General features: G+C 46.1%; 1 protein-coding gene across 5 annotated transcripts; it reads right to left on the bottom strand.

Annotated features, from left to right (window-relative positions):
- Positions 1-4,632: 4,632 nt before the first annotated feature.
- On the bottom strand, positions 4,633-18,043 carry POLR3GL (RNA polymerase III subunit GL). Of its 5 annotated transcripts, none has more exons than XM_083478176.1 (8): positions 17,869-18,043; positions 15,916-16,106; positions 14,920-15,049; positions 12,765-12,833; positions 11,975-12,031; positions 8,399-8,472; positions 7,100-7,213; positions 4,633-6,351 (listed from the first exon to the last, which is right to left on the bottom strand). In XM_083478176.1, the coding sequence occupies exons 2-8, from the start codon at positions 16,039-16,041 to the stop codon at positions 6,265-6,267; spliced, it is 657 nt and encodes a 218-aa protein (XP_083334302.1). In that variant the 5' UTR covers positions 16,042-16,106; positions 17,869-18,043; the 3' UTR covers positions 4,633-6,264. The 5 variants fall into 5 exon arrangements, with proteins under 5 accessions (XP_083334302.1, XP_083334301.1, XP_083334305.1 ...); XM_083478175.1 differs by lacking the exon at positions 17,869-18,043 and adding an exon at positions 17,256-17,371; XM_083478179.1 differs by lacking the exon at positions 17,869-18,043 and adding an exon at positions 16,497-17,359.
- Between the last annotated feature and the right edge of the window lie 3,453 nt (positions 18,044-21,496).

The following is a 21,496-nucleotide window of genomic DNA, read 5'->3' as shown; positions in this document are numbered from 1 at the left end:
AGCCCCACATTGCGCAAAAGATTCCTGCATTGCAGAAGGTTGGACTAGATGACTCTCGTGGTCCCTTCCAACTCTACAGTTCCATGATTTCATGTACCAAGTTTATTGCGACACAACTACCTCGGTCCTGCTCACATCCCTTCTGCTTTGTGATGTCCCCAAATAGGAACCTGGCCACAACAGGAAAGCCTGACACCCAGAGCCCCCAACAGCAATATGTCCTTTCCAGTTTCCATGAAATACCAAACAGCAGCATTGGGGAGAAGAAATCGTGGGAGGCAGGGGGAGGCAAAACTAGACACAGTGTGGTACAATGGTTAGAGCGTGAGCCTAGGAATGAAAGAAACCCAGGTCTAAATCCCTATTCACTGAGTGATCTTGGATGAGTCCCCCCCCTCTCTCTTTCACACACACACACACACACACACACACACACACACACACACAGCCTGGCCCACCTCACAGCGTTGTTCTGAGGAACAAATGCACAACTTATTTATTTCATTTTCCTATGCTGCTAATTATGGAGAGAGGCAACAGCAGCGTGAGGCACAGATGCCTCGACTGTGGAACATTTTCATTCAACCATCTCTCCGACTCTGGAGATTTCTTGGAATTCTATCAAAGCATGGAAGATTGTCATAAGAATTTCCTGCCCCAATGCTCTAGTTACAGGTAGGTAGCCATGTTGGTCTGCCGTAGTTGAAACAAAATAAAAAAGAATTCCTTCCAGTAGCACCTTAGAGACCAACTGAGTTATTGGTATGAGCTTTTGTGTGCATGCACATGAAAGGTCACTCAGTGAATAAGGGTTTAGACGTGGGTTTCTTTCATTCCTAGGCTCATGCTCTAACCACTGTATCTGAGGAAGTGTGCATGCACACGAAAGCTCATGCCAATAACTAACTTAGTTGGTCTCTAAGGTGCTACTGGAAGGATTTTTTTATATTTTGTTTCTGCCCCAATGCCACACTCTGGGCCCCTTCAGAACTGTGGCACACACACAAATCTGCCTGTTGGGGGATGGGTTGTATATCAGCAGTTCAGCTTTGCATCTCCAGGTAGGAATGTTGAAACCCTGGAGAGATGCTGCCAGTCAGTGCAGGACACACACTGAGCAATGGTTTGACTTCAGTGTAAGTTCGGCCCTTTCACTCAGACCGAGGGTGGTGCGTATTGCTTCGCTATTGACACACAAAGTGGGAAGCAGGAAGAAGCAGCCCCCTAAGTGTGTGCAGTCAGAAATCTACCCTGGCCACCTCCCCACCTCTGAGAGCAGGAACATGAAATCCTCGAAGTGCGTCAGCAGAGGGGTCAGCCAAGTAGGCCTGGCGTTGTCCGGAGGCCTTTGTCAGAAGCAGAGCCCAGATGCCAAGGATGGCAGCTTGTTGACTGTACTAGAAACTCTCTCCTTCTTTTCACGCTAGACCTTCCCCATCACTCTGTCCCCTCGTCCGTCATGCGTCTGGCGCATTCCCAGCTGCCGGAATAAAGTCCAGGGCACACGAAGAGCCCTGCTGGATCAAAGTTGACAGTCAATCCTGGATCAGTCCCCAACTTCTCCAAACGCTTCTCGTCACTTTAAAGCTTGTGAATTTCACTTTAAAACACGCAAAAGACAACATGGGGCATTTTTTACACCAAGCAATCCAAATTTTGCATTGAGTGGTGGGGCTGGGGCTGAATTCGGCAACCAAGGGACTCTGCACAATTTCTCACATTTTCGCATCCCCTACTCTGCAATTCTACTTTTTTTCTGCAGAAAAAAATTAAGCAATAATTCGGCAGTGTGGTGTAGTGGTTAGAGTGCTGGACTAGGACCTGGGAGACCAGGGTTCAGATCCTGACATTGCCATGAAGCTCACTGGTTGACCTTGGGCCAGTCACTGTCTCCTCTGCCTAACCTACCTCACAGGGTTGTTGTGGGGGTTAAATGAGCTCCTTGGAGGGGAAAGGTAGGATATAAATGCAATAAATAATATTTATTATTATTATTATTATTATTATTATTATTATTATTATTATTATTAAAATTTGTATGCTGCCCTCTACCCATAGATTTTAGGGCAGTTCACAACATAAAATTACGATATAAAAACACAAAGTATATAATACATAATAAAAATAAGAACAGAAACAAACCAATAATCCCCCCTTTCCACAACACATTTAAAAGAGCATTAGATGTCAATTAGCCAAAGGCCTGGTTAAAGAGGAATGTTTTCGCCTGGCGCCTAAAAGCGTATAATGAAGGCACCAGCCAAACCTCCCTGGGGAGAGCATTCCAAAAACGGGGAGCCATTGCAGAAAAGGCTTGTTCTCATGTTGATACCCTCTGGACATCTCGTGGAGGAGGCACACAAAGATGGGCCTCAAAGAATGGTCTCAGTATCCAGGTAAGTTCATATGGGAAGAGGCGGTCCTTGAGGTACTGCTGTCCTGCAGTCTGCAATAATCAAACAAACTGAGGGACTCTGTCCAATTTCTCATACTTTTGCAACCCATACGCCGTAATGTTTTTTCCCCCCTGCAGAATTCACCTAGCTTCAAATATAGTCGTACCTCGGAAGCTGAACACCTTGCGAGTTGAACGTTTTGACTCCCGAATGACGCAAATCTGGAAGTGAGTGATCCTGTCTGTGAACGTTCTTTAGAACCCGAAAATCCGACGCAGCTTCCGATTGGCTTCCAAATGCTTTGGAAGTCAAACGGACTTCCGGAACAGATTCCGCTCGACTTCTGAGGTACAACTGTAGTTGTTTTGAGTCAGGCAGCCAAAGGTCTGAGTAAGAATGAAGCTTCCCCTCTCTGAGCACGGTCAGCAACCATTCTTTCATCACCCATTGCCCTTTCACTAACCTGTGCTCTTTCAAACGCACTTTCGCTAGAAATTTGGGGGTTGGTTTAATGGAGAGGGGATTGGAAGATCTTCTGGAAAGCATCCTTTGCTATTCTGGATTTCCATGGAATCAGAGTGCACAGCCCTTTTGCCCTGTTCTTCCCGTTCCTTCTTCCGCACCTCTTTTGCACAATCCACTGTCTGCTCCTTCCACTATATTCCGGGGGTGTATTGTTTTTGTTTGTTACAATGGCATGTATTTTGATGTTTTAAAATTGGAAACCGCCCTGTGATCCTTGGAAGAACGGTATAGAAAATTAATTAATTAATTAATTAATTAATTAATTATTATTAATAATAAATACTACTTCCTCTTTCCAACTTACAAAAATCAAAAGGAGCCATTTTTAGGTTGCAACTAGTCAGCGCTAAAAGTCCCGGCGGCTCCCCTGGTCTTGTGTGTGATGGTTTCCCCCCAGCTAAACTTGCCCTTTCATCTGTTCTTCCCATAAACCATTTACCAATGTTTTGCTTCTGGCTGTTTCATTCAGAGCAGCGAAGGCTGCATTATGAACCTAAGAACCTTTGACAAGCCTGCTGGATCAGGACAATGACCGCATCTAGTCCAACATCCTGGTCTCACAAGGACGCAGGTGGCGCTGTGGTCTAAACCACTGAGCCTCTTGGGCTTGCCAATCAGAAGGTCGGCGGTTCGAATCCCCGCGACGGGGTGAGCTCCCGTTGCTCTGTCCCAGCTCCTTCCAACCTAGGAGTTCGAAAGCACGCCAGGGCAAGTAGATAAATAGGTACTGCTGCGGCGGTTTAGTCATGCTGGTCACATGAACTGGAAAGCTGTCTGTGGACAAACGCCGGCTCCCTTGGCCTGAAAGCAAGATGAGCGCCGCAATCCCATAGTCGCCTTTGACTGGACTTAACTGTCCAGGGGTCTTTACCTTTTTTTATTTAACCTGTTCTCACAGTGGCCAACCAGGTGCCCGTGGGAAACCCACAAGCAGGACCTAAGCCCAGGAGCAAATCTCCCCTCCTGTAGTTTGCAGCAACTGGTATTCAGAAGCATCACTGCCTCAAGTTGTGGGGGCAGAGCATAGCCATTGTGGCTAGTAGCCATCAATAGCCCTCTCTTCTATGAATTGATGTGTTCAATTTCCTTGTTTTCCTAACATTATATCCGAGCTTTCGCACAGAGTAAAAAAGCCAGTTCCAGAAATTTAACAGACTACAGTGGTGCCTCACAAGACGAAATTAATCCGTTCCGCGAGTCTCTTCATCTTGCGGTTTTTTCGTCTTGCGAAGCACGGCTATTAGCAGCTTAGCGGCTATTAGCGGCTATTAACGGCTTAGCGGCTTTAAGAAAAAGGAAACAAACTCGCAAGAACTCGCAAGACATTTCGTCTTGCGAAGCAAGCCCATAGGGAAATTCGTCTTGCGGAACGACTCAAAAAACGGAAAACTCTTTTGTCTTGCGCGTTTTTCGTCTTGCGAGGTACCACTGTATAGCTTAAGTTTGGTGCTCAATTTTTTTGTTTGTTATTTTTTTGCTTCCAGGAAAAATCCATTTGTAAACAACACGGAAACAAGCCCTAAACAGGCACTACGTTTCTGAAAGCAGCTTTTATGTCGTGTGAAAACTCAAACATAATGGAGAAATGAAGAAGTAAGAAAAGTATAAGGGATACAGAATACACTGCTGTGCGAATGCAGCCTAAACACGGGCAAACCTTTCGGCTTTGTTGTGAGTGGGAAGCCTCAGGAAACTGAACGAGACACGGGGGGAAATGTGGAAACTTTTATTGCAATAAAATAATTTATATGCAGACACATATATACTCACACACACGCACACTGTAAAAAGGAGCGGCATTTTAAAAACTTTCCAACAGGCAAAAATAAAGGGAAGGGCTCCGTCTTGCAGCAATCCTACTTTAGAGGAAAGTCCCTAACCTCAAAGTCTTCTCTTTATCCACTCATCTGCTTCACTGAGACGTTTAGGGATTGCTTGAGAATATGCTGCAAATCAGGGAGCTGGTTCAAAGAAAGGACCTTCTGAACCAGCTGAAGGATTCCTAAAGGGAACAGGACTGGGTGGGATGCTCTGTTTGTCAGTGTGTCAGGATTCCCATTGGTCACAAACACTGTTCCCAGGGGAAATATTAGGAGGAAGCAGAAGACAGAGCATCTTTGAGACTGAGTGGCTGGGCAGTCTGTCTCAGAAATGTGCATGGCCTGCTTGCAGTGGTTGGCCAGCCTGTTTCAATTTGGGGGGCTTTGTTTTTTTGTAAAAGGAAGAGGGAGGGGAACCTTTGTCCACACTGCATTTTAAAGACAGGATGACACCCTTGAAAACTATAAGACCCTTAAAAAGTCCTTCTTCTTTAGCAGCTGATAAACGGCTCCAGGAAGGTGGGGTGAATATTTAGCCCAGCTGTGCTTGCAAAAATCCTTATAAGGGTTAAATATGGTGGGGGTGGGGGGATAGCCCCACCACCTTTAACAGTTATGCCTGAGATGGGAAAGTTGTGGATGCAGCTGGCAGCTCTCAGCCAAACCAAAGTACAGCACCGAAACCTCGTTGCTGATTAAAATACAAATTAAAAATCGGGTTTTGTACATTTCAAAATGGGAACTTCTATGCACAGGCATTCCACGAAACAGGGACTGTGTCCCTTCACTAGTTACATGCTCCAGAGGATTGTGGGAGATTCTTGGCAACTCTTCAAAGAGGCTGGCTATCTCCTTTGCCTCCTATTCATCCCCTTCATCTTCAACAGGGCCTCACAAAGTCAAAAGTAGAAAAGTGGAATTTAAAACCGTCTCGTTAAAATACTTCCCAAAGGAAAAAAATCTGTATCTTTGGCATCCGTTTGGCACTGCCTTCTGCACAAGAGGAAAAACAAACGCAAGGCCTCATTACAAAATAGAAGATCAAACGAGAGGAATGGTTTTTGCTGTGAATTAACACCGCAGATAAAAGTCCCTTTCAGTGTCTTCTGGAAGGATTCCATTTCCTTCCTAGGCTCAGGAAAGAAAGCCAGGTGTGTCAGGAGTTCACACGCTCTCCTACTAAACCCAAGGGGACCCACATTTTCCAGAAGAAAATGGAGGAAGCCGAAGATCCAACGTTCCTGTGCTGGTTTTGTTAACAGGTGCCCACACAGACACACACAGAGCACCCGGGGAAGAATGGGTCAGCGATGCCACCTAGAGGCCGAATGAGCAGAAGTTCCGGCAGGTTCCGCTTGTGACGGGGCCCCACAGAAAGCAATCAGGAGCCCATCCGAAGCCAGACAGCTTGTCCATCCAAGGACCCCAAAGGGGCAGCAGAAAAGGCTCCTCATTGGGGGAGAGATGTTTGGGGCGTTTGTGAGACGCACCTCCCTGTTTGCAAACCGGGTGGGTCACCCCATTCAGTATATGGCTTCATCTATGTTGTCGTCGCTGTCGCCCCCGAAATCTTCACCGTTGTCGAAGTAGGACATGATGTAATCCGTCTCCTGTTGAAGAAAAATAAATGGGTGCAGCGGAGATGAGAGTTTAGAACAAGCTTTTGCTAAAACCAACAGGTTCAAATAACAAGAAAGGGGATTCCCTCTCAACATTAGGAAAACCTTTTTGAGGGTTAAGAGCTGTTTGTCCATGGAATGGACCACCTCAGAAGGTGTGGACTCTCCTTCCTTGGAGATTTTTAAACAGAGGTTGGATGGCCACCTGCCAGGAATTTTTAGCTGTGATTCCTGCATTGCAGGGGGTTGGACTAGATGTCCCTTGGGGACCACTTCCAACTCTACAGTTCTCTGATTCTATGAACCTGATGCTCCTCCAGATCTTTTGGACATCCTGGCTTTCCGAGGTTTCATCAGATGTGGCCCACACACTTTCTAGCTTATCCTTATGGACTAGAAGCACATTCCTTTTTTTTTTTTTTAAGGAAACAAAATGTGAATATCTTGTGCCTTGAATTCGCTGGTCAACGCTGATTTCTCAGCTTTAAAAAGTGCAGATATCCAAAACCCTCCTGCCAAATGGATCCCAGTTGAATGCCTCTCCAAATTTTAGGGAGCAGAGAAACCTTTCTGGGATGGCACTGCACACACTTTTTTAGCTAAGGAAAGAGGTCTAGTGGTGGCGTTAGCAAGAGGGGGTTGTGCAGGGAAGGCTGCCTGAACCCCTCAACTCAGAGAAACGGCAGGTTGCACCTCTTGCCAAAGACGGGTCTGCGTTTCTGATTTTTGTCCTCCATACCTCCTCAAATTCTTCCTCGTCGTATTCCTCCTCCTCCTCTTCCTTCCCTTCTTCTCCCTCTTCTTTCTCCTCTTCCTCTTCAGACGTCACCTCCTCCTCTTTCTTTTCCAAAGTCTAGGAAACAATTGAAAAGTATTAAGACACAAGCTTATTATGTCACAATTTCAAGGGAAGACTCCTAGCGCTGAGAACAGGATCTGAGACCCAAAGGAACCATCACACGAACTGGGTCTTGATTCGGCCTCCTGTTCTCCATCCTATTACAGTGGTACCTCGGGTTACATACGCTTCAGGTTACATACGCTTCAGGTTACAGACTCCGCTAACCCAGAAATATTACCTCAGGTTAAGAACTTTGTTTCAGGATGAGAACAGAAATCGTGCTCTGGCGGCGCAGCGGCAGCAGGAGGCCCCATTAGCTAAAGTGGTGCTTCAGGTTAAGAACAGTTTCAGGTTAAGAACGGACCTCCGGAACGAATTAAGTTCTTAACCCAAGGTACCACTGTATATACAACTCACTCCCGACTTGTGATGGATCTCACCGTCTCTGGTTGATTCAAGATGAAACTTCATTTGGTCCAAAATACAGCAGTCAGATTAGTGGCTGGGGTTCCGTTTAGATCTCACATATAATCCTGATAGTTAGAGCTGTTTGACAGTTGAACAGATGACCCAGGAAAGTTGGGATCTCTTTCATTGGTGATTTATAAACAAGAGGTCGGATGGTTTATAAATACAGGAGCCACTGTCAGAGATTCTTCAGCTGTGATTCCTGCATTGCATGGGGTTGGACTAGATGACCCCTGGAGGACCTCCCCACTCTACAATTCTGATTTACCCCATTCTAAAACAGCTGCACTGGTTGCCAGTTCATTTCTGGGCCTAATCCAAGGTGATCACGGTAGTCTTTAAAGCCCTGAACAATGCAGGCCCCAGATATCAGAAAGACTGCCTTCTTCCCTACAAACCAGCCCTCTTGGTAGCTCCTCTGCTCTCAGAGGCTCAGGGGTGGTGGTTATGCTCCAAGAGGTCTTCTCTGTGGTGGCCCCTAAACTGCAGAACTCCCTCTCTGCAGAGGTCCATCTGGCACCTTCACTGTACAGCTTTTGGAGGATGCGGAAGACACACCTCTTCACCCTGGCCTTAATGTTTCTGAAAGCCAGTTGCTTTAAACTACAGGAGGGCAAAAAGTGCTCTTGTCTTGGCTTCCCAGAGGCATTTGGTTGGCTCTTTTGAGAACAGGATACTGGACCAGATGGGCCATAGGCCTCATCCTGCAGGCTCATCTTATGCTCTTACCTCCAGCTTCTTGATGGCTTCTTCTTTGTCTACTGGCAACTGAGTTTTGCGCCTGGGGGTAAGGACGGTGGCTCCTGTACCAAAAAGAGACCATCAGGTTAACACCACAGAGAGAGGACAGCAGGATAAATGCTGGAAGCTGCTTCTGTACCAAAGCCAGACCATTAGTCCACCTGGGACATTCCCAGTCTTATTGGGAGACACCACTGGGGATTGAACCCATTACCTTCTGCACACAAAAGATGCCCTACAGCCCTTGCATACATTTACATCAGCACACCGACATCTCCTGAAGGCTGCCCATTTCCCCCCAGGCATAATTCAAGGAGCTGGCTATCTTACCTACTTGTGTGGTCAACAGTTCCTAAATACAAAACATTCCAGAGGGGTTCACAACAAGGAGCCACAAAGAGCAACGAAGAGTCAAGGCCTCCAAAACATTCAACAGCTCAATACACACATACAGATAATATAAACAGCCAGAAAATTATATATATATATATATATATATATATATATATATATATATATATGCAGGTTTTGGTGTCTTCGGGTGTCTTCCCGTGTAAGAGTTGGGGTGTCTAGGCGACGTTTCGACGAGGTCTCACTCGTCATCTTCAGGCTGGTGCTTTCGGCTTCTTGTTACTGGAACAGAGCAGGATCTCAGTGTTTGAGTTCCTATAAATACTGTTGAGGGGGTGTGGTGTATAGCCTCCAACGTTCTGGGCAGAGAGGAAGTTCCCAGGTTAGTGTGCCTTTTCTTCTTTTGTTCCTTAATTACTTGAGGGATATCTTGAGTGATTTCTTGAGTGATATTCTGAGTACCACTTAGGTGGGTCATTAAGTGTGGATTAGTTGCTAAAGCTTTCATGTCTTGACCTCTTGAGCTTGTGAAGAGTTTTTCTGAGAAGATGGCTGTACTGCACTTAGTTGTGCTCTGGCTTGGCTTCGTGTATAGGGGCGAGCTGTGGTTTTGTGCCCTGTGCCAGCCAGATCTGTGTAGGGATTGCAGGGGGGTGCAGCATCCGGAGGTGCCACTATGGTTTGGCTACTGGATGGTGTCTGTAGTTTATCTGTGGAGAGGGTCTGGGTTTGGGTCTGGTGTGGTTGATTGGTGATGGCGTTCTGTGTGCCTCTGGTTCTGGTGTCGGTTTTTGTGGGGAGGGCTAATTTCCAGATGTCTGGCAGGCGGGACGTGTCGTCACGCTTGTTCATGTTGTGAGGGTGTTTCTCTATCTCGATGGCTTCCATGATTATTCTCTTGTGGTGATGTTCCATGTTAAAGAGCAATTTGGAATCTGCAAAATTAATTTCGTGTCCTGTTTCTTTCATGTGTTGGAAAAGAGAGGAAGTTTTTTCTTCTTTTTTGACGGCATTCTTGTGTTCTGCGATACGTGCATTTATTCGTCTGTTTGTTTGTCCAATGTACGTGGCTGGGCAGACTTTGCAGGGTATTTCATAGACCCCTTGGTTTTCCAACTGGATTTTATCTTTGGGGTTTCACATTAGTTTATATATTAAATAATAAGGCTCCCACAATCAACCATGGGAAACATCTCGACATTTTCGCTGTTCCCCTCCCGAAGCTACAATTCCCAGAGTGGTTTAACAATCAACCCCTCTTTCTCAGGGAAGTCTGGGAATCATAGCTCTGTGGGGAATTTGTGGCCTCCTCAGCACCCTTAAAGAAACTACAGCTCCCAGAATTCTCAGGGGGAAGCCACAACTATCTAAAGTGGTATCATAGTGCTTAAAATATATGGTGCGAATGTGGCCTCTCAGCTCACTAGGGGCAAAAATGAGGGTTCTGGGTTCATCTGCTTAACCGAAAGCCATGGCATGTCCCAGAATCCTCTGCAACACACAGGGGTTCTTTGGCACATTAATGTGGCAGGGGCAGAAAACTTTGAAAAGTGGCAATTTATAAAATCCTAGTAAGGTTAGGCCCATCGTACCCAAGAGACCACCATCTTCTCCCTCACCCTCCATTTTGAAGACCCACTAACCAAGGACATCCTCTTAACGTGATCATTTCTGCACTAGGGTTGGGCATCAAGGGCAGAAGGTTCTCTCAGGCCCTGCTTGCCAGTTACAAGACTTTTTCCCACCTTGGATTTACAGAGGCCTCAGCTCTCTTCAAAAGGGTGACAAACTCTGCCTGTCTGAACTCATCTCCCTGGCTGAGGATTAAACCAGGAAAGGGTGTGGGAATTCTGAGCGGAAATCTGTCACTAAATTCCCCATAAAACTGAACAGTAAGCTGCGTAAATGGGGACTTGGGCAATTCAGGAAAAGCTAAATGGGTTTTTACGGGAAAGAACCCTTGTAAACTGGCAGAGGCAGCATGGTACAGTGGGCAGAGCTTTAGGCTGTGCACACATTACCGGCTTAAAACGCGGTGGAGCTGTTTCCACCCCCTCTGTTTCAAATCGCATTTGCACACTGTACACAGCTGGGTGTGTGTTTCCAAGTTGCTGTCTGTCCACACACCAGCGGGTGGGGAGGGGGCATGGCTGTCTTCATAGAGGCTGTGTGGTGCAGTGGTTAGAGTGATTTGAGGCCAGTCACTCACTCTCAACCTAACCTACCTCACAGGGTTGTTGTGAGGATAAAATGGGGGGAGGGGGAATGAGAACTACGTATGCCACCTTGAGCTCCTTGGAGAAAAAGGTGGAATATATAAATGGGAAATGATATACAATTAATTGAAAAGGCTGTTCAAAATAACGTTTGTTTAAAAAAAGCCCAGAAGCTTTTCTTTTGGGAATTATACGGACAGAACTATCTAAATTCTATAGAAATTTATTTAGGTATGCAACTACAGCAGCAAGAATGCTACTTGCCCCAAAGTGGAAAGAAGCAGAAGTCCCAGCAAAAGAAAAATGGATACAAAAACTTATGGATTATACAGAAATGGCAAAACTTACCGGAAGAATAAGAAATCAAGATAACAAACTGTTATCTTGATTTATTTATTTACAGATAAATTGTAAACAGATAAGAACATTGACAGGATTATTGTAACAATCTGCAATTTCATAAGAGTATATATTTAAAGTAGATAATAAAAATGAGCCAATTAAACGAATTTGGATATGCAGAAAATATTAAAAAATAAATTTAAGGAACCTCAGAAAGAGGGGAAGGAAGTCAAACTTTGAAATGTTAAATTGATTGTAAAACTAATGAAATGTATAAACCTGAAAAGTATACATAAAAACTTTTTAGAAAAAAGGAATATATAAATGCAAGAAATAAATAAGGCTTACGCCTTCAAATCAGATCAAAGCTGGCCTGCTTGTGGGGAGATGAAAAAGCAGCTTTTCTCACAGGATAGATATGGATTGTGGCTGATAGTGTGCGTACATTGCTTCCTAAACCAGTGATGGGGGCCTACTGGATGCAGATACTTAAGAGCTGGGTGAGCAGAGTGCTGCCATTTGAGTCGCAGAGATGAAGGGTCAAATCCCTGTTCTGCACCTGGGCGATTGTGGGGTGCGAAAGCGTAAAAGTCAGGAAAGGGGGGTTTCTGTTGCTGCTGTTCTGACTTTAGCTTGAACGCGGAGAAGTACTTACTCTGCTTTTTAATCTTCCGCACCCGGATCTTTAATTCTTGGGGTAGCTGTTTCCAATCTGCAAAGATAAATAGCCAAGCAAAATTTAACTACTTGGGCACATGTGGAAGGTCTGGCTGGATTCTCTTATAAAATCCACCACTTCTGTACTTCAGAGCCATTCAAAATTCCTAATAACACCATTTATTTACCCAAAAAAAATGTCCCCCCCCAAAAAAACCCCTAAGTCGGAATTTTGCCTTGTGCTCTAAGCAGGGAACTCTATCTGTGTATATTCTACACAGGTCTCATTCATTTCTGTTGGCAAGGTGGGCTGGGGGAATAATGTGGGGTGGGGAGACAGGATCCTACCTTGGCCCTTCAGTGCCCACTGTTAATATGGGGGTAATAACATCAGCCTAACTCACAAGTTTGTTGTAAGGGCTGTAATGCTTGGCAGGGGGTTGGACTCGATGGCCCTTGTGGTCTCTTCCAACTCTATGATTCTATGAATGCAACTGTACCCTCCAAACCACCTCACAAGTAATGACTAACTTAGGTTGATTAATTTCAACGGTTCCACCCTGCATGCAACTTACGTCTCATCTCTTTCTATGTCGCTTTTACTGTTTCATGGTATGTTTTCACCAATTTGTACTTGTATTTGTTTTTGGGTTTTTTTTGTAATGGAAAATGATATATAAATATCTTCCAATATATTTAAGGCAAGGGGGGAAAGGAGTCCTTGAGGCTGGTGTGGGATGTGCAAATATCCAAATAAATACAACTAAATAAAATATTATCCGACTTACCAGGACTCCACTCAATGGCATTGTCAACAGGAGTGGACATCTGATACTTGTCGGAATAGCGTTCCACATCTGGAAAATGCAGGATGCAGACAGGTTTCAAGAAACAAGCCATTCTACCAACCCACACACAGATGTAGGGACTTGACTAAACCCGGTGTGGCTAACTTGTGGTTCTCTTCATGGGCCGGCCCTCTTTACACCCCAAAGCTGCCTCCTACTTGCCCCCATACCCAACAGGCCCTACTTTATTCCTCCCCTTACTTCTCTGCTCTTATGAGTTGACACAGGTTTTGTTCTAATGCAGGCTTCCTCAACCTTGGCCCTCCAGATGTTTTTGGCCTACAACTCCCATGATCCCTAGCTAGCAGGGCCAGTGGTCAGGGATGATGGGAATTGTAGTCTCAAAACATCTGGAGGGCCGAGGTTGAGGAAGCCTGTTCTAACGGTCTCCAGCATCCTCAGAACAACAAAAGAACATAAAAGAGCCCACTGGATCAGGCCAATGGCCCATCTAGTCCAGCCTCCTGCTCTCACTGTGCTCAACCAAACACTCCTGGGAAGAACAGCAGCAATGCTCTCCCCCTTGTGCAGTTTCCAGAAAACCCTGTTCCCAATCTAGCCACTGAGATTTCCCACCAGGTGCTACCCATATATTCTCAGGGCTATTTAGGGACCCCTGAGGCCCAGAAGTGTGCTTTCAAAAGAAGAAGAAAGTTCTTGATCCTCATTTTTTGTGTGCCCAGTATCCAATTCCTCAAGTGGTCACTGTGAAGCTCAAAGAGCCTTGATCCTATGAGTGAAACCAGAGCCTGGAATTAAAAAAATATGTTTGTTGAAGAATGAATGAACAGTTCCTGAAAGGCCACAGAGGGAAGATGCCCATCGCATCTTATGATCCTCTTCTCTGGGCTTCTCCAACCAAGAAGGTCACCCAGGCTGGTGGATCACAGCAGAAGATCTCTGCTGTGCTCTGCTGAACACAAGCAGAGGTCATTGGCTTGGCCAATGACCTCTTGTCAACATAACCTGAAGCTGGCTTTAGGCCAGTGAAAACCAGCCACTTGATAGGGATCTAGGAATCCTGAAATTTAGAGAGATTTGGAGTTTAGAGTCACTGGGTTTGCACACACTGATGACACCAGGTGGCCTCAGGTTAACAAGGTGTATATGACACCACAGATGAGAAGGATTTTACAACCCAGAGAAACTTGACTTGGGGGGATTTTGCAATATCTCCGGGATGCACCTGCCTATAACAACATGTGCAGAGGAGGGTGATGAAGGTGGCGAAAGGTCTGGAGACCAAGCCTTATGAGGAATGGTTGAGGGATCTGTGCATGCTCAGTCTGGAAAAGAGGAGACCGAGAGGGGATACAGCTAAGAAACAGGGAGGTGGAGAGAAAGGAGGGGTTGGAAAATGGGAGGGAATCTGCTCCCGTTTGCCTGTCATTGCCCAATCCTCACAGCAAGGCCACATGCTACCAGATGATATAGGTCACATCAGCACCTTACATTCAAAGCACTTGAAGCAGCCATGGCTTTCCCCCAAAGAATCATGGGAATTGTAGTTTGTTAAGGGTGCCAAGAGTTGGGAGTTCCCTGGGAAAGAGGCATTGATTGTGAAAACTGCTCTGGGAATAGACCAACAACTTGGGTGGCCTTAAAAGAAGGATTAGGCAAATTCACAGAGGAGAAGGCTACCAATGACTATTAACCATGATGACGATGTTCTGCCTCCAGAACCAGAGGCAGCAAGGCTTCTGAATGCCAGCTGGTGGAAACCACTGGAGGGGAAAAGGGTCTTGTGTTTGGGTTTCCCATTGGGGCACCTGGTTGGCCACTGGGATGCTGGACTAGACGGGCCATTGGCCTGATCCAGCACACTCTATTTATGTTCTTATGACTTCCAACATTCATGGCTGACCCTTCCCCCTCCTTCAAAAAAAACAAACCCAAAATTCCCATCGGTGAACGTTCTGTGATGCCGAAACAGGTCAGCCAATCTATGGGGTGGGGTAGTGATTAAAAGATGGCAAACTATTTTTGCCCTTTGATATTTAAGAGGTGGGTCAGCTGTTTTACTGTCCTCCTAGCAGAGGAGGAATTCTGCATTCTTCTTGGCTGGTGGGTTTTTACAGTTGTTGTTTTTTTTTACCTTTCTTTGGTGCAGAAGGCTTGATGAAGTACGGCAGGTTCTTCATAGCACCCCTCAGCTCTTGTTTCAGGGCCAACATGTATTCAACCTCCTCTCCTGTTTGCAGTGGAACAGGTTTATATTCTAAGGGCTGAACGGGAAGAGGCAAAGAGACACAATAAGGTAACCTGCCTCACAGGGTTGTTGCGGGGATGAAATGGGAAGGGGAGAGAACCATGTATGCCACCTTGAGCTCCTTATAAATGCAATAAATAAATACAGATAAATTTATTGGATATGTCTGATTTTCTAGACCCCCCCAAGATCAAATTAAGAAAAAATGTAAAATGGATTACAGTATAAACAGAAATACCACCACCTGGCTACCCTACAAACAGTATTTCAGGATTGAGGTTACGTTTCTTTAAAGCACAATACATTCTACTGGTAGGATTAAAAATATTCTATTTAACATAATATTTGATCTACTATAATATTCAATAGTAGGGACGCAGGTGGCGTTGTGGGTTAAACCACAGAGCCTAGGGCTTGCTGATCAGAAGGTCGGCGGTTTGAATTCCCGCGACAGGGTGAGCTCCCGTTGCTCGGTCCCTGCTCCTGCCAACCTAACAGTTAGAAAGCACGTCAAAGTGCAAGTAGATAAATAGGTACCACTCTGGCAGGAAGGTAAACGGCTTTTCCGTGTGCTGCTCTGGTTCGCCAGAAGCGGCTTAGTCATGCTGACCACATGACCCGGCTCCCTCGGCCAATAAAGCGAGATGAGCGCCGCAACCCCAGAGTCGGCCATGACTGGACCTAGATGGTCAGGGGTCCTTTTACCTTTACCTTTAATATTCAATACTACAGTTTCCTTTAAAGGATTCATTGTTTTATATAACCTATTTTTATTTATGTTTTAAATCAACATTGCTTTGGTAATACATGTTTGATATGGAACATAAATAAATATAATAAAGGTGTGGGGGAAGAAATTAAGAAAAAGCAATCCAGACTCACAGGAAACAGTGGGGATGGTTGGAGGGTGGGTGGGGGCAGAGCCTCCCCCTTTCCGATGCCCACAGCTTCAACGTTGAAGGTCATGTGACCGCCGCGGCCCCTCCCTCTGCCACCTCTTCCAGCCATGATTGGGCCTCTGGGCAGAAATATGTACCGATGGTCTTAGGAGAGGGGTTGTCAGGAGGCAAAATCTGTCACACAATATAAGATGAGAGGTATAAATTACTTTTTATATATTGCTTTTTCGCCAGACCGAGTCTCTGTTAAAACAACACAGATAAAATACCAGGGAGTAGGCCCCAGAGGAGGGGAAAAGCACAGGATATAATTTTTGGGAAATGAGCACTTGTTGCAGAAATGGTCCTAAATTTATCTCATTAATATGAGATATATGAGAATTTAATTTGTTTAATTTATGCTGGATTAGACAGATCTTTGGCCTGCACGACAGTTTTGAAGCTCAGTTGTGGTTACAGCATTGCCGTGTAACGTAGCACAGCAGCATGTGGCCAGATACACACAGCCGAATGAGGGAGCAGAGTCATGGGGCAAAGGTGAAACAGAGAACAGGACCCTTGCACCTTTAATACTTGTGTAAGGGTCCAGGAGTCCTCACTTTCGCTTCTCTGGCCTCCCAACCTGAGGTGGTAAAGCTGACCGTACCAACGAAGGTGGGAGGTCTCTCTCTCTGCTGTGCTACTTTTCACCTTGTGTTGAATCTCTGTGGGAAACAAGCAAACCCTGCAAGCGGAAAGCTAGCAGATGGGGCAAAAGGGTTCGCTTGGCTCCCGTGCTACTTTTCTCTTTGCAGGGAGCTTTTCCTATTTAAGCTGACTTTAAGATGCATCCGAAAATCAAACCAGCTCCACATTAGATGTTTACACTCTGGATCTGTGGCATTTGGATCGAGCCAGCCCACAACGGGACACACGCACACAATGTCACCCACGCCACGCTAGGCGACTGCCCTTCGGGATGGCAAGCCGTAGCTGCAACTGCAAAAGGAAAAATGAGCCGTAGCTCAGCGGCGGCGAAGCTGCTTTGCATGCGGAACTTCCCAAGTTCGATTCCTCAGTGGGAGAGCTGGAAGTGCCTGAGATCCCGGAGAGCTACAACTGCCAGTCAGTGTAGGCAATATTGAGCTAGAAGGGCCGGGGGTGGTCTGACTCGGTGCGAAGCAGCACCCTGGGGGGGGGGGACTCCCCTTTTCTCCCTTATTACCCCATTAGTCCCTCTCCTCCACCAAGAGGTGGGCGGGACTCCTTCCCAGGCCTCTCACTGAAGAATGGACCGGACCAGCTAGTCCAATGATCCAAGACCTCCCCCCTCCCCGCCTTTACCTTAGTTTCCCCTTTGCAAGGCCCACGTGGGGGCGGGGTGGGGGGTGGGAGGCAGCGGGCAGAGCTGCTGCCGGGTCCTTCGAAGCCGGATACGCAACGTTCGAAAGGGGCGGAGCTCCTCGGCCCGCGGCCAATAGGGAGGAGGGTAGGGAGGAGGAAGAGGAGTGGCTTAAGAACTTGTGAATGGGGAGGGTGTCAAGCTGATTTTTGTCAGCTTGGAATTATATATATATTTTTTTAAGAATTGGAAGGAACCCAAATAGTCATTTAGTCTCACCCCCAACAATGGGGGAGTGGGTGGAGGCTGGTCTCCCTGTATAGATGCAATCAAATCACGCAGCATGTGTTTTGGCTGGAAGTAAGTGAAGAAGCTACCTGTAACCTTACTCAGGAAAAGAGACACAGGGGGCTTACTCCCAGGGAAGCGGATCTAGGGTTGCAGGCTTACGCAGAACAAGTCCTTCAAAAAGGTGCCGGCTGCAACCCGTGCCCAGGTAACATAGGGTACTCCACTGAGCACAGGGGCGTTTACTTCCGAGTAAACGTGCAGGGGATCGGGCCGCACCAATTTTCCATTGGTTAACTGATCTGCAGCCTTGCATCGTGCATTTACCTTGAAACCAGCGATTGGGATTTACTCCTGAGTAGACCTGTCAGCAGCGCGCAGTTAATTTATCGGGTGATACCTCTGTTTTGTCAGCCGTTCCTCTCGTTTTTGCACACACCAGGGATAAGAGTGGGTGCAGGTTTTTTTTTTCTTTTTAAGGAAAATTTTATCAAGCAATTTGTCTCCGCGTTCCAAAGTGCTTCTCTCCTACACACCTTTAAACCCTTTACATATCATTTCCCCCCTCTTTCACATTTTCATTCAGATATAGGACATGGCATATTAAATGAAGTGTGTGTGGGGGGGGGTATACGTATAAATATAATTTAAATATATTAAAATTGAAATTCATTTATATGTTTAACAGTGCAATTCTATACAGTTATTATTATTACCACACACTTCATTACCCGCCGCCCCCTCATCCTGAGGTCCTAGGGCAGGTTACAACAATTAAAAACAACAATAATTTAAAAGTTCAGTTTTACACAATATTTAAAACAGTTTTAAACAACTGAAAATTACAAAATAAGGCATGTTCTGAAAATATACATCTCAAGAGTCAAAAGCCAGGGTGAAGAGATGTGTCTCCAGCCAAAAGCTGCGTAGTTAAGGGGCTTGATGCACCTACATGGGGCAAGGAGTTAGACAATTAAGGGGCCCTCTCCCAGGTCACCACTACCCCAAACTTCTGAGGGTGGAAGAACAACCAAGAGGGCCCACTCTGCCAAGCTCAGCACCCGAGAGGGTCTGTCTTGAAGGCGGTCATCTTTCAGGTATTTGGGGCCTGTGTCATTCAGGGTTTTAAACATCACCTCTGGAATAGTTCAGCCGGTTGGAGCATGATACTTTTAATCTCAGGGTTGTGGGTTTGAGCCCCACGTTGGGCAAAAGATTCCTTCATTGCAGGGGGTTGGACTAGATGACCCTTGTGGTCCCTTCCAACTCTACAATTCTATGATTCCATCTTCATGAGAAATCTGTAAGGTGGGATGCCTCAAAAACATCCAGTCTGTGTCATTGTTGAGTGGGGGTTTGAATATTTAAGCCTGTGCATTGTACATGCCAACTCATCGTCACTAATAATAATAATAATAATAATAATTTATTATTTGTACCCCGCCCATCTGGTTGGGTTTCCCCAGCCACTCTGGGCGGCTTCCACAGAGACCAAAAATACACTAAAATGTCACACATTAAAAACTTCCCTGCCTTAAGATGTTTTCTGAATGTCAGGTAGTTGTTTATCACTTTGACATCTGATGGGAGGGCGTTCCACAGGGCGGGCGCCACCACCAAGAACGCCCTCTGCCTGGTTCCCTGTAACATGGCTTCTCGCAATGAGGGAACCGTCAGAAGGCCCTCGGTGCTGTATCTCAGCGTCCGGGCAGAACGATGGGGGTGGAGACGCTCCTTCAGTAAAGTTCCTCTGAGCGTGCGCAAAGATGCGTTTCTCTTTCTACTGGTTTTTGGTTCCAGTGATAATGGTTTCAAGATAGGGAAGGCCTTAAGATGATCAGGGCCTGGTCAGTGCCTGGATGGGTGGCCCACCCAAGACCCCATGAACGCCACATTGAGTTCTCTGATGGACAAACTGTGGGATGTATATGTAAGAAAATAAATACCTACATTAATAAATAGCCACACAGAGATCTGCTAAGGTGAAGGGAGGCATGGAGCTATTTTAGGATTAGCCACAATCCCCGTGATCAAGCGCCCGTTTCTGATCCCAAGCCCCTCCTGATTTCCTGAGTTTTTCCCCCACCCTCCCCACCCTGAAATTTCTCTCTGGAGCCGCTAAGGTGATTCATCTCCCTCCTCCCTCCCCTGCTCAGAGAGCGGCCTTAAAATTGCACAGACATAAAAATAAACCGTTTTCTTGATCTGCGCATCATATTAATAGCAGAGCCACACTAGCACGTGGGCTGATGCCATGGGAGGGGGGGGGTAGCAGGAGCCAGAGACATATTGCTATTAGATTCTCTCCTTCTTCTTCTTTTCTCCATCCGCTAAGGCATCTCAGCAGCCCATCACCCTGGGATGCCTGTGTGTTGCCCAGCCGGTGGTTGCCATAGCAACAGAGCGTGGGGTGGGGGGAGATGCAGGAGAAGATGGAGGGGGAGAAAGAAGCAGAAGTGGACACGGAGAGAAAAAAGGGGGGCAGGGAGTAGCAATCTACATTTTAAAAATATGCATTTAATTATGAGTCAGTTTGTGCAATCTCTTTTCGGCATCTATTTCTAATGTACACAGATGTCTTTTCTGAACCAGAGGTGGGGGACATGTGGTCCTCCAGATGTAGCTGGATTCTCCCATCATCCCTGACTGCTGGCCGTGCTGACCCTTCATTCTAGCATGTATGTGGTGCCGGGTGATGCACTTTGCACATGCTCTGATGCACTCTTGGTGTGGTTTTTTTTCCTGCACAGAGCTTCTACAGCTTAGTAGCCAGATAGACTGAGCTAGGAAGCAGGAAATCCCCAGCAAGACAGATAGGCAGTAAGGGTTGCCTTCATTGTTAGTCCTACTCAGAGAAGACCCACTGAAAATAACAGTGAGGACCAACTTAGGCCCTTTACTCTGAGCGTGACTTAGCTGAAAAGCACCCAAGTATGCTTGCCTGATTTTATCCTGACAATAAAGCAGTGGATTTACGGTGGAGAGGGCTGCACATTTCCTCTGATGAACTTCATGGCAAGCAGAGGGTTACTACCTTGTGAGTAGACCCTATGGATTTCAATGAGTTACAGTTTCACCAGCTAGATAATTGTCCCTCGGCTCTGCATCAGTAATAGAGGGAGAGTAATTTCATCCCAGAGTGGAGAGCCACTTAGGTGTTGCAGAGATAATGTGTTTGAAATATCATTTGACACTGCAAAAATACGGCAAGTGCTGTTATGATTTCCGCTACTTCACAGGTTTCCAGGCTAACATTGACATTATATTCTGGGGCTGAGCCCTCCCGTTCAGATTATTCGCTCAGAGGTCAACGGACTCGCCCCTCCGCCACCTCCAAACCCACAAGTCCTCATTTCCCCTGCCTAGCGTATGTCATAAGAGCGTGAAAACATAAGGAGAGCCTGCTGGATCAGGCCAAAGGGAGCCCAAATAGTCCGGGATCCTGTGCTCACAGTGGCCAACCAGATGCCCCAATGGGAAACCTGCAAGCAGGATTCAAACACAAGAGCAACTCTCCCCTCCTGGGTTTTCAAGAAACTGGTTTTCAAAAGCATTGTTGCTTCTGATGGTGGAGGCAGAGAATAGATGTCCTGGCTAGTAGCCACCAATAGCCCTCTCCTCCATGAATTTGTATTATTATTATTATTATTATTATTATTATTATTATTATTACAGTATTATTATTATTACCCCACCCATTTGGCAGAGGTTTCCCCAGCCACTCTGGGTGGCTCCCAACAGAACACTAAAAACAGAGTAAAACTTCAAACATTAAAAACTTTCCTAAACAGAACTGCCTTCAGATGTCTTCTAAAAGTCAGATAGTTGTTTATTTCCTTGACATCTGATGGGAGGGCGTTCCACAGGGCAGGCGCCACTACTGAGAAGGCCCTCTGTCTGGTTCCCTGTAGCTTCACTTTTCGTAGTGAGGGAACCGCCAGAAGGCCCTCCGCTT

The sequence above is a fragment of the Podarcis liolepis genome (genome assembly GCF_965112155.1).
Source record: "Podarcis liolepis genome assembly, chromosome: 15".
Classification (NCBI taxonomy): domain Eukaryota; kingdom Metazoa; phylum Chordata; class Lepidosauria; order Squamata; family Lacertidae; genus Podarcis; species Podarcis liolepis.
This window is presented reverse-complemented; position numbering and strand designations above follow the sequence as displayed.

What these genes read in the sequence shown, in the direction of transcription:
- POLR3GL (XM_083478176.1), bottom strand. Translation starts at nt 16,041, where the DNA reads ATGGCTGGAAGAGGTGGCAGAGGGAGGGGCCGCGGCGGTCACATGACC. An exon ending in TGCCATTGAGTGGAGTCCTG is followed by an intron (nt 12,032 to 12,764) that starts GTAAGTCGGATA and finishes TTATCTTTGCAG; the next exon opens with ATTGGAAACAGCTACCCCAA. An exon ending in ACGAGGAAGAATTTGAGGAG is followed by an intron (nt 6,352 to 7,099) that starts GTATGGAGGACA and finishes TTTCTTCAACAG; the next exon opens with GAGACGGATTACATCATGTC.